At 41.2% G+C, this 13,231-nt stretch overlaps 1 protein-coding gene across 6 annotated transcripts in view; it reads right to left on the bottom strand.

The window, feature by feature from the left end:
- The window catches only part of Mthfd2l (methylenetetrahydrofolate dehydrogenase (NADP+ dependent) 2 like), a 99,628-nt gene that overhangs the window by 61,002 nt on the left and 25,395 nt on the right, over nt 1–13,231 (bottom strand). For all 6 annotated transcript variants that reach the window (XM_023713022.1, XM_023713025.1, XM_023713024.1 and 3 more), the window contains 2 exons: nt 11,583–11,735; nt 10,035–10,142 (listed from right to left, as the gene is read on the bottom strand). In XM_023713022.1, coding sequence (XP_023568790.1) covers nt 10,035–10,142; nt 11,583–11,735 — 261 coding nt within the window. The remainder of the gene's footprint in view (nt 1–10,034; nt 10,143–11,582; nt 11,736–13,231) is intronic.

Here is a 13,231-nt window from a genome sequence, read left to right as displayed (position 1 = left end):
CACACACACACACACACACACACACACAAATAAATAAATAATTTTTTTTAAAAAAAGTTATTAAAAAAAAACCTGGGGTTTGCATCACATCCCAAAGCACCAATGTTATGAAGCACCCTCCTATCTCTTAGTTTTCTTCTATGCAGAGGACTATCTCATACTTTAGCAAACACACAAGCATCATCTAGTTCCAAATGAGAGCCTCTCTGATGTGTGTGCATGCACACATGCACATGCATGTGCACACACACGCAATCAAAACCAAAACAAAGCCAAGACCTCTCACCTTCCATCAGTGCTATTTCAGAAAAGAACTTAGAAATACAGCATAATCCAGTGATTATATACATACACATAATTAAAAATCTGTAAAGCTTCAAGCAAAAGAAAAATGAATTTCAATCTCCTGGCAATATATTTAAGTATTATCAGGTTACCTGTAATTCTTACATGAGCTTGGCAGGCAATTTCCAGGGATATATCAAAGCCAAAAGTCGTATATAGACTTACTGCATTAGAGCTTATGAATACAGTGATAAAGAAGCCAGAGAGAGGCTTTCAGCCTGCTCTTTAGAGACCCAGTGATGCTTACAAGAGAGAAAAACAAAGGAGTCAAAAGCAAACATGTCCCAGGGATGCCTCAGATTCTTCTGCCTCTGACTTGTTGGTGACACTCAGGTCCTGCTGCTGGTCTGGCACCTGTCTTTGCTAGTCACTTCAGTCATATTTAACCTGCCTTACTCAGCACTATGAAAAGCCTTGTTAACTTTCTCCAGTGAAACCTCTGGCTTGCTCCTCTAGTCCTTCCCACTTCCTCAGAGTCTCCCAGGGGTGAGTGTGCAAGCTGCAGCAACTGCTCCAGGGAAAGGTGTGCACCCCTGGTGCCCAAAGGGACTTGCCACACTTGGCTTGACCCCACAGAGCACTGCTGTTAGCCTACACTTTTAATAGCACAGGGAGCCAGATTTAAAAATTGTAAGCACAATTTGAAGCAACTTTCTGATCCCTTGTGCTTTGCATGCTTACAAAACATAGAAAGAACAAAAGACTCAGAGCTTATCTTCTGGAATCTTAGAATTTTTAGAGAATTCAATGATTTACTCGAGAGAAAAATGTGTTTTTGACTGTAAAATCCACAGTCAAGCAAGTACTTTCCACCAGAGGCACAGAGCAGTTTTCCAGGCTATCAGCACCTCTATGATTTATGTAAAATAACACTGTAGAGAAGGTGGTAGCCCAGAATCAGCACAGAATGCCAACTTGAGGAAATACCTGCCATAAGATCTGCAGCAGCTTGAAGCTGCCATCTCCCCTTAAGGTCCACGTGGTGGAGCTCATTCTCCAGGCAGTCACTGCTGGGACGAGGCCAAGCCCTCAGACACTGGGGTCCAGGAGAGGCTTGCAGGTGTTTGGGGGCCTGTCTTTGAGGGGACTATAGGACACGAGTCTCCTCCTTAGCCTCCTAAACATAGAGAATTTCTGTACTGCCACCTGCTCTGCCACGATGGAACCAAGTGACCTGGATGAAACCTCTAAATGGTGGGCCAAGATAAACCTTCCCCTCCATGAGCTGATCACCTCAGGTGTTTGTTACAGGAAGGGAAAGTTGTCTCCAGACCATCTCAGCAAGCTGCACCCAGGATTCCTCAGCTCTTCAGTCCATCTGCAGTATCTTTCTCATGCCCCGTGTCTGATCCCTGAGTGAGCAGTGTAAAACATGTCTATGTTGTCACCACCGTAGTCAGCACATCCTGGTCCAGGCCCCTGCCACCTCTCAGGTAGAACACAACCCCATTATCCTCTGGCTTCTCTGCAGCCACTGTGTCCCTTTGCCACACTCAGTCCACCAGGCAGGGCTTCCCAGTATATCCACCACACAAGATGCTAAGAATCATGGCTCCTCACCATGATATGACTTCCTCCACTGCAGCAGACAAAGCTTCCAGCCAGCACTGTGATACCAGCCTCCTCTAGCCTGGAGCTCGTCATGGGACACTGCAATCTCTACTTCCATACCTTTTTGTACACGAGAGCAAAGAACATGTATTCTATTGCCTAGCATAATTCTGGGGTTATTTCTTGATTACTGAATAAATAAAAGTAGGGGATGGCTTAGCAATGTTAAAAAAGGAAAATCATCATTTACTTAATTTTAACCAAAAAAAAAAAAAAAAAAAAAAAGATACTAAAAAAATTAAGCCAGTGAGGCTGTTTGTTCTAGCTTTATTTTACTGTTTCATTGTTGTTTTATGGTACTGGAGATCAAACCCAGAGATGCTTTCCTACTGAGCAACATACCCTGTTCTTAAATTTACTCTGCAACAGTATCTCACTAAGTTGTGTAGGCTGGACTTGAACTTGAAAAATAGCTAAAATTACAGGTATATATCAGTGCCTTAAGCAGGATGGGGAAACTTGGTAAAATTAACAGTGAAATTTTGCATGCACCAAATTTAGAATACTTATTTGCCACACACAGGAGGTAGTGTTGGCTGGATGATGGTCACAAGGGTTAGAATCCACAAGGAAACAGGTGGTACCTAGAGCTACAATAGGTCACTTGGGGAAAGCCTATGGACAAAGAGTCCCATGCCCATCCCAGTGTTTGGAGCCACTGTTCTCAGTCCTGAGTATATTAGATTCTTCTATGTAGTCATTAAAAATAGTGATAAGCAGGTCCCAGTCCTGAAGCTCTCACTTTCTTGTGCACTGAGGGCAGGCAGCCAGACAATTCTAGCTGGCATCCAGGGCTAAGAACCACCAATTCAGAAGATGCCAGAAAGGGAATGATCCAGAAACATAGTGAGAAAAGTCAAATAAGTCAGGAGTTATGCATGCCAGTGGTAGCTTTGCTCTATGCTCAAAATCAGGAGAAGCAACCCATAACGTGAGACCATTTGTTAAGTTTAAAAGCATGATGAATATTAGTCCATCTGTTATACGGTTTTCTGTTTAATGAAAAGCATAAGAACCCTCAAAAGAAATTACTTTTCCATCTAAATAAGAGAAAATGTTTTATTTTCCCCCAGCATGTTTATTTTTAACACAGCAATGTGTTTATTTTTAATCTTAAAGACACTTACTTGAGTAACTAATCATCTATTTTGCTGTGAATAGGCTGTCAGGATGAAATTAGTGACCCAACCACAGCAAGTGTAATTTAAAGTCCATTAAATAAATTCACCAAATATATTTACCTCCAGTATAAAAAAAAGACCATTCTAGACAGTGGGAATTGAGCTAGAAAGATTTAATGGTGTGTGTATTTTAGAAGTCCTCTCTCTGGCTGTATTTGAGTTCCAGCTCTCCCTTCCCTTTTGCTTTACTATTGGTTTTTTGCATCATGGTTTATATACTGCCATATGCCTATAAGATTTTTAGTTTTTAGCTTCAGAAGGCAGACAGTAAACACAACCCATTAAATAGCGGCAGAGGTAAACCCAGGAGAAGTATAACATTCATCTATAATTGTGATTAGAGGTCATTCATTTTATTCCCCAAGTACAACATTACACACAGAGCCCCACTTCTCCAGGCTAAGGGCTCTTTCCTACCTCACCATGTCCCAGAAGGGCAGGGCCAAGTCTGCTTTATTCCTTATTGAATTCCTCATTCTTCAAACAAAGAAACAGCCCCTCTCTAAGAAGCTAGTACTGCAAGTCAGCAGCTCCAGGAAAAGGCAGTCTAAACAAAAAGGTGTCCTCTATGTTTCACTGGACAGATACCAAGACCCTCCTCAGTGCTGCCATCAGCACCACTCCCCTCTCTGCCCCTTGTCCTGAGGTCTCCTCTACCTCCTGATAGCTATGAAGTCACTTCTGCCCCTATGGAACAGGAAGTGAGGTTTGCCGGTGGGGAGTTTCATCTTTTTCACAGATGCCTACCATTTAAATAGCAAGAAACTGGTGCATGCTAGTCACCTACCTACTTCTTTCCCTTCTTCCTTGCCTTCTTGCCACTGAGGTTTTGTTCACAAGTGACAGTGAGATATTTTACAGCCCTCATGGTTTTATTTTCTATAGCACCATTTTCTACATCACTGGTACAGTACTTGGCACACAGGAATACTTGACACACAGACTTAGTGATTGGCTGACTTCGCTTCTCCTTTGAAGCCCTGCACTAAATTACAGCAATACAAAAAACCCAAGTGGACCTCCAGCCTCTGACAGGAGGAATCGCTGGTGGGGGGATGATGCAGACGACAGAACCAGCAATGCCCTGAGCAACCAGGCCACAGACACCCGAGAAGGGATATTTTGTGCTGGCAGTGAAAGAGATGCCTGGTAGCACTCTGAGGTCATGGAGAAAGACAGGAAATGAAAGGGAAGAGAAAGATTTGGACTCCACTTAAGTAGGGCTTAGGTTTTCAACAGTGTAATAGTCCCAGTTGTTGAAGGAGAATACTTATTTTACCATCTATAGCACTTTCCAGATATTAGCTGGTTAAACTTAGGAGACACTAAAAATGAAACAGTTGCTCCTTTTGTTCATTTTAGAAAAGGAGACTGGATTCATCTTTTGTTCTTTTCTACCACACCAACTACCCAGACTCAAGAGCTGTGATGCAGTAAAGTCTCAGAAACATCCGAATTGGTGCATCCCTGACATACCACTACAATGCTTGTAACCTGCGGCAGGGAGGTTAATACTGCGGGATGGAGTATCAGTGATGGAATGCCTGCCATCTTGCGCTGACAATGGCTCTTACCACAGAGACAACACACACCCCAATGTGCTCGTGGCCTCATGAGTGCATGCCTTAGTCCTGGAGGGTGATGACTCCTGCCTTCCCCTGTGCTCACCATTGGTTCAGTTCTGTGGTGCGCAAGCGAGCTTGGCCCAATCCACCTGTGGGCAACGTTTCATACTGCCACTTGCATTGCCTTGCCCTGCCCTGAGCATCCACTGCTGAGTTACTGCATCCTGCAGAGGGAGATCATACTTCCTGCTGGCAGAGTTCATTTCACAACTGGAGTCAACTTTCGCCAAGGAAAGGCATTGCACTGACAGAAGTCTTTCAGTCTCTTAAACAAAAAATGCCTGTGATGCAGAATATTCAGCAGCAGGTCAGCCTGAATAGGAAGTGCAAAGACAGAGACAGCAGGAGAACATAAAGCTTCCTCAGAGATGTCCTGACAATGTAGAGGGGAGCTTCAAGAGATTTCCGCACCCAGACTGCAGGGATGGCAGGGATGCCAGGTCTGCCGAGCAAGTGCAGCATGGCTAGCAGCTGCAGGGGGTCAAGAACATCACTTACAGCTTCTGTGGCTGTAAGATCGGTGAGCACTGCCCCTCCAAAATGCTTCTTTAAAGTGCACTGGCAGTGTTAGTGCCCTCCAGGGAGACCATGACCTTTCTGTCGAAGGAGGAGCATGGGACCTGTGCGGTCATTTCATGGGGCCTGTTTTGTGAGATGTCCTCCTTACAAAAGAATATGCAGAGAATTTACTCTAGAAAATTTTGAGGTGCACTCAGGTTGTGCAATCCCCTGGTGACAATTTGTTACTATAATATGTTGGTCATTATGGCAATTTATTTTGCAGAAAGAATTGTTTTAAATAAATTGGGGAATTTCTCTCTTCCTTCATCATGGTAAAATGAAAAACAAAGATGCTATGGGAGAGTCAGGGATACTCAGTTTTACTCTGAAAGAAGGTGAAACTCTCTAGGTCACCACACAGGAAGAAACTGAAACAATACACAGTCACCTGAGGAGGGGCACAATGTACTCAACTGTCCCAGGAACAGTGAGATCACAGAAAGACACCTTCCATGGCCCATCTCTGGAAGTCATTCCAATTAACCCTTAGCTTCTCTAAGCACAGTGTATTTGCTGAGAGATGCCAACTTGTATTTTGTGCCTTCAAATCTTTAGTTTTAGTTCTTCATATTTTTATGCAGTGTCTTTTTGCATTCTGTCACCATCTCCAAGGCCACAGCTCCAGGGGAGAAGAAATGGTTCCCATTTCTTCTTTGCACCCGTGTCTCAAACATCAAATCACCCCCAGCTTCTGTGACCCCATCCTCCAGGAGCCCTCGTCAGCCCTACCCTTTCACTTCAAGATTTCAGCACCTTCTCCCTATTTCAAGCCCCAGGTTAATTAAAAGGATATTTTCCATGCACCATAGCTGTAGTCTCTATTCTCTACATCCAAATGCAAAGCCAGACAAGTGAGACACATAGAAAGCAAGCTAAATTACAGACAGGCTTTTTTGTCTTTTAGTGCAATTATCTTTGGCTTTGAGATTTTTTTTAAAATGAATTTGGGTTCTGAATCTCTTCTGGCAAAGAAATAGCACAAGCTGAATGCTGTATATTATAGATGCCTTTTGAACAAGACCACGGGCAGGAATTTGCTGGATACTCATGGTCCATCACATCCACTAACTGAACATGCACTGGGAGGGCCAGCACAGAGGTGCTGTTGGTGAGACCCCAGCTTTCTGAACACTAATCTTCCCTCAAACAGCCAGATTTCCAGAAACAACTCTTGACAGCCACTTAATGAACAGCACATCACCACACTCCTGTAGGAAGTGCAGAACCTTTACCACCACCCATGCAGCAAAACCTTCATGGCCATTTATGTGTAGTTTCTTACCTTTTTTTTAGATGCTGTAACTGTGATGGTGTCTGCACTATTATAAACCTAACTCTACCCATTTGTCTTGGAACAAGCATAATAACCAATTCCATATTTACCCAATTTTTACCAAGCTTTTTGAGTGACACTATTACACACAGCAGAAAATACTTTTTGAAGTAGTATGTCTTTATAATTCTCTCCTTGGAGGTTATCGATACTATAAATTTGTTTATCTTTCTCATGGTTACTTCAATATTTTTACTATACATGTGGGTACCTATAAGTAAGCCACAGATAATAAAAATGTTTATTATGTAAGATTAATTATCTATAATTGCAGTTTAAAAAAAAACCCTGAAAATAGTCCTTGCCTGTACATATGCTAAAAATGGCTAAAGTAATTCTCTGAGGTACTTTACAGACATTCAAAATTGAAACTTAATAGGAAGCTAGAATATAATATACACTTGCCTTTAAGAAAAAATGCATTGTGAAGTACTAACTGGAATAGAGCAATGTCATATTTTTATCAAATACTATGTAAGCTTTTATATAGTTTTGAAGTTATTCAACTTATTACCAAAAAACCTAACAACTAGTATCCAAAAAAGCCAACCCCAACCAAGTAGAAAACAAAACTGCAAATAAAGTGCAGCAGAACATTATTCAGCTCAAATCACACTACTCTACAACTGGTGGTACAGTTATTAACTTAGCCATAGTAACTGAAATGACAATAATGGCTACAGCTCCACTCACAGACTTAGTTCGCTGTGGCTCAGGCTCTGTCGTCACTGTTTTCCTTCTGTATCTCACTTAGCTTTCACAGTATCCAAGTAAAGGAGATGTCAATATTATTTCCATTTGCAGATGAGGAAAGTGGAGGTCTGTGCAGATTAAATGACCTGTCCACAGTTCAGGGCACAGCATGGCAAGGCCTGAACCAGTCCTGCCCTCCTGACAGACTCAGCACCCCCTCCTGTGCGGGGGCCCCCACTTCCTCTATGGCCTTGGGCACATTCTTCAAGGTCTCTAAGGCTCATTTTCATTACCAGAAAAATGGGAATAATATTAATGGTTCATGAGAAAGTATTGAGTAAAACATGGAGCTATATTTTTGCTGTCTGGTGATATTGAGATAAGAAAACATAATGTTGAATTAAAGAAAACTTACTTATCAGCTCTTGGTCACAATTTTCTAAGAAAATCCTACTAGGTAAATATTGCCAACTATTTTACTTTGCTTAACATAAAACCATCATGTAAAGATAAATACAAATCACTATTATTATGGCCTTCTAAGAGACCAACCAGCAGGAATAAAGTGAACACTGAAACTAAGAATGCAGCTTTGGAGATAGATATGATGGAACTCAGCGTGTACCATGAGACTGGCCTGTTCAAAAAGCTCTTCAATACTGAGCACCTAACAGGTTGCCTGGAATTACTATCAGGCCCTAACTTACTGTGACCTTCATATACACGTTAGTCGCAGGCAATATTTAAATCCTTAGGCCCAGAAAGGGAAAATAATTCACCAAAGTCATGCCTATACATGATGTGTGTGTTTGTGTGTGTGTCTGTGTGTGTGTGTGTGTGTGTGTGTGTGTGTGTGTGTGGTATACAAGCAAGTGCATGTCTGAATATTAGAAAGTAAAAAAAGAAAAAAAGAAGTAGCTCCTCCCTTTTTTGGAACTAAAGGAACAAATGAAGTACTTTCTATGCAAATAATTAAGACTCTCTCTAAAGTACCCACCAAAAGATTAAGAACAGTTAGCAATAAAGGAAGCTGTAAACATACACACAGACCAATAACTACTAATAAGAACATGAACCTTGGGGTTTTTTTTGCCCTGTTGGGACAAGTTGCAAAATCTAGCAGCTGGCATTCAACTGAGTAAGCTCTTACTCTCTGCCTACTACACTGGCTCAGGTGACTGGGAATGGTCCCTCTGCTGGATCTCTTCCCAGCCAACTCCTGGATCTCCCCAGGAAACTGGTCTGCCACCAGCGGGGGGGCAGCTGGGATGGTAGGCTTCCCAACCAACCACATGCTTGCAAACACTGGCGAGTCACCAGGCTTTCTTAGTGACTGCTTCTTGAAGCTCAGTGACTGAATCTAAACTAGATGACCAGTTAACCAGCCTAAGCCTCAACCCCCTTGTCTGCAAAGTAAACTAACTTGTTGTCCTATGAAATACCAGGACCTTTACATTTTAGGAATTTCACATCCATTTTCTCAAAATTTTGAGGATGTTCTGAAATTTGATTTTTATGCATCTAAATTTTTTATGACATTTCACCTTTATGTAATTATAATAATAATAATAATAATAATAATTATTATTATTATTATTATTATTCCAGAGATTGAACTCAGGACTTTGCACTTGCCAGGCTGGTGCATGTTTATATTATTAATGATTTTAAGAAACAAATGTGGCGGTATACAGATGAATGTCCATTTGGTATCTGTGTATTCAAAGTGGTTAGCATAGATATATAGTTGCATTCTCTTAATGAATAGAGGGATTTGTTCTAATGGTGTTTGTAAATAGGATATCATGTCCGCATCTTGTACAGCAATTAACCACTAAGAAGAATGTATTCAGTGTGTTAATTATTGAAACTGTCCTACCAATTTGGTTTGAAACTGTCTCATTGCTATTTGTTTCTCAATAAAATTATGGGAAAAAAAGCAAAAATCTTGTTATCTAACCATACTATTTCTTTTGTAAAATTCACAACCGTGTTTAAATCTATTTTTAATTTTAGGGATGATTTTAGATATCTGGTAACTTGTTACAGTCAGGCTTCATCCTCATTTTTTTTTTTAAGTTTCAAAAAATGCAGCATCAATTTCCCTTGCTGCTGAAGTATGGATTTCAGGCTGTCCCATGGTCATTCCCACGAAGCAGAGAACCTGTGCTCACTGGGACTTCTAACAAAGGGACCTTATCAAGCCTACTTCAAACTGTGTGTGGTAAAATTCAGAGCAGGATCGTGACTGAGGTGGCTGTTCATGCTCTACTATGACTATATGGCTAGGCCAGGACTTTCTTAATACTTTCTGGGGCTTGGTTGATTGTGGGTTTGTACGTGGGAGGCAAGATACACATTGTGTATTCAGTTTAGGTTTTTGATTTGAACATGGTAAAGAAATAATACTCAGATGGACTCTGCATTACTGGGAGAATCTTGAAATTAAACATGAGCTATTTTGAGAAAAAAAAAAATGTGGCCAAAAGAAATAATAGGAACAAAAGGGCCAAATATTTTCAACAATGCCGTTATTTACTTCTTTGACATTCACACTATTAGGTGAGGAATAAAGAATATTGACTGTATAAACCCCAAATTATGCAAATTCACACCATCAAGAATTCTTACTAGCTGCCCCCAAAAGGCACAAGCCAACGCCTACACGTGTCTTGTTCTACCCACCTCCTGGGCGCTCGTGGTCTCCATCTGTGTGCAGGAGCATGGCAATTGGCAGGCCCACGTGCTTTGATCTTCCCACCACAACCACACTTTTCCCAAAGGTTTCAATTCCTTAAAACACAGAGTTTGATTTAAATGCAGAATCAACCACAAGATGCATACATCCGAACAGTCAAATGAAGCATTCTTTACAAAGCTCTAATTAAATCTGAATTATGTGGCTTGTCTCTTACATGCCTGTATTCAATTGTTTATGTTTATTTCCTTTTATGCTTCTTGAATCTGTCACTTACTTCCTCTCTGATTATATACCATTTAAAAATCACAAGCACCTTCAAGTTACCATTACATTACTTTTAAACACTGCAATCCACATGAAGAGTTATAAGTGCAGAACTTTGCTATATATTAACTGCTAATTATAAAATACACCAAGTAACAATACCAGGCTTAATAGGCAATCAAACATTGAGCAAAGGTGAGATAAAATAAAATGGGGAAAGGGGATTATTCACAAAGTGCATGTACTTTTCTCTATAGGAAAAAGCTAAACTTAGAGAATCAGAAGTCTGCAAAAGAAAAAGCCTGCAGACTTAACATACTCTACCTCTTTTGGCCTCAGTTCTTTATAAGTAAAAGAAGTTAGAATGAAGGTTTTCCAAGTACCAATATCTTAAATGTATGATCCTGGAATCTGATTTCTCTTGCAAATTTTTCATCAGTTAGAAAACAGCAGATTAGAGAAGCAGAGATGCTACAAGAAATGGCAGGGAGAGTGGTGAGTACAGGAGCATCCCTACCTCCAGGCAGGCTGAACTGTGGGTGACTGGGCTTGGTTCACAGCGTGGGGACCAGCTCCGCACACCTGAGAGTGAGCGGGTGTGATCATGCAGATGTACCTGAAGGGGAATGCTCAAAATAGGAACCTGGGCAACAGAGGAGATTCCTGTGTGATCAGTGTGTTAAGGAGAAAGATAAAATGCATGTAGTTTGGAAAGTTTTCACCAAAATGCATGAAATTTAGTTTAACAGTAAGGAGCCATAAATATCATCTGGAACATTCACCCCTTACAACTTGGAACTGCAGTTACCTGAAATCTGGCACATGCTCTTGATTTTACTTTATTTGGGAATCTTTTTGATTTCTACAGCTTTATATCTGCCTGCAGACTGAAGCTTTATGGCTTATCATGTTTTATCCTTCTACAGGTCTGAGGTTGCTCTATCAAAGCAATGGATAGAGCTGAGCTGAGGAGATAGCTTGGTGGTCTAAGTGCCTGCCTAGCAAGTGCAAAGACCTGGGTTCAATCCCCAGTACCACATGCCATGCTAGCCCTAAAGCCAGGCATGTGGTACATGCCTGTAATCCCAGCACTGAGGAGGCTGAGACAGGAGGATCACTACTAGTCCAAGCTGCATAGTGAGATCCTGCACCAAATCAATCAATCAATCAATCAATCAATAAATAAATAAAGATTTTTTTTAAAAGCAGTGGACAAATGCTCATTTTAGCACCTGACATCTATGTCCTGCAGATCCTAGGCTACCAACCTGTCCTTTTGATGATCTCCCAGACAGCACCAGCAGTGGCAGGGATGAAGGAATGCTGGTCCAGGCACAGTCTTCCCACATTGATAATGTGAAACCCATCCACATCTTTTCCTGGGGCAATTCCATTGCATATTGTTCGCTCATCCACGTGCTCTGAGAAGGAAATAAAAATGGCCGCTCTTAAATCATTGCGATGTAGAAATCTGGAATATGAAACATATTCCTATATGACCTGTAGTCAGGTCATATAGGAATCAGCTCCAGGAAGATGGCAATCATCACTCTCCTCTGGCCACCAAAATAGTGAGCCAGGGATTCACTGGCACTGGGACTCACTGCTGCTGGAGCTTGTGTTTCTATGGGGACCAAGGGAGTGGGCTGAGGAAGAGGGACATATGAAATAAGACAGCTCAAGCGAGAGTGCAGAGAAGCTGGGCCTGAGGTCTTTGCCTCAAAAGGCCTGCATAGTTAGGGCTTAAGTCCTAGGTGCATGATTCTACAAGAATAATGAAGTACTCAAAAAGCAAACTAAACATCTGAACAGTGACTTAAACATTGTTTTTTTAAATAATTTTATTGAGAAACAACCATCAATGATACAGTTTCAAAACCAATTAGTAGGACAGTTGCAATAATTAGTACATTGCATATGGTTGTCTTAGTGGTTATTCATGGTACAAGATGCAGACAAGATATCCTGTTCACAAACACTATTAGCACAAATCTTTCTATTCATTGAATTAAGAGAAGGTAGCTGTGTATCTATCCTAAATATTTTGAATATACAGATACAAAATAGTCCTTCATTTGTGTCCCCTTTTATTGTTTAGTTTTGTCAGAGAAGGGTATTCCATTGTCATTAAAGTCATTTATCTATTTATTGTTTATGTATTTGGTACAGGGTCTCACTACACGTAGTTATCCTCCTGTTTTCAGCCACCCCAGTGCTGGGATTACAGGCATGGGCCATCATGCCTGGTTTTGGTGGCCAGCACAGAGCCCACGGGTGGGGCCAGCATGAAATGTAGTGCCCAAGATTGAAAACTGGTCCTTGCACTTGCCTAAGCAGGCACTTAGTCTGCTGAGTTATCTCGCTGGCCCTGAAACATTCTTTAAATAATGTTTATCCACTACAACAATTTTCCAGTAGCAGGCTTCTATTAATAACTTTGAGTACTGCACATTAAAAAGGCTTCACTAGGGTAGAAAACAGTCACATCATTAGCTCCTAGCCTTATCTTAAGTTACATAGCAAATACGTAAATATCACAGTCATGCATGTGTGTGAACACACACAGCACACACATACACACACACACCCCTTTCCTGAGGCACAACACAATAAAATCTGAAATATCATTATATGAGAGAAAAAGAGTAAAACTTGAACAAGAGAATTAAAAAATATAGGGGATACTGGGTCAAGAAGATAGTTCAGTGGCCTAAGTGACTGCCTGGCAAGCACAAGGACCCAGGTTCAATCCCCAGTACTACATACTATGCCATCCCCTAAGGAAAACCCAGGTGTGGTGGCACATGCCTGTAATCCCAGCACTGGAGAGGCTGAGACAGGAGTATCACTATGAGCGCGAGCTGTGTAGCAAGACCCTGCACCAAATAAATGAATAAATAAATTATATATATATATA

Source organism: Octodon degus, unplaced genomic scaffold (genome assembly GCF_000260255.1).
Source record: "Octodon degus isolate 3935 unplaced genomic scaffold, OctDeg1.0 scaffold00028, whole genome shotgun sequence".
NCBI lineage: Eukaryota > Metazoa > Chordata > Mammalia > Rodentia > Octodontidae > Octodon > Octodon degus.
The sequence above is the reverse complement of the archived record's forward strand: the minus strand, read 5'-3'. Positions and strand labels throughout refer to the sequence as shown.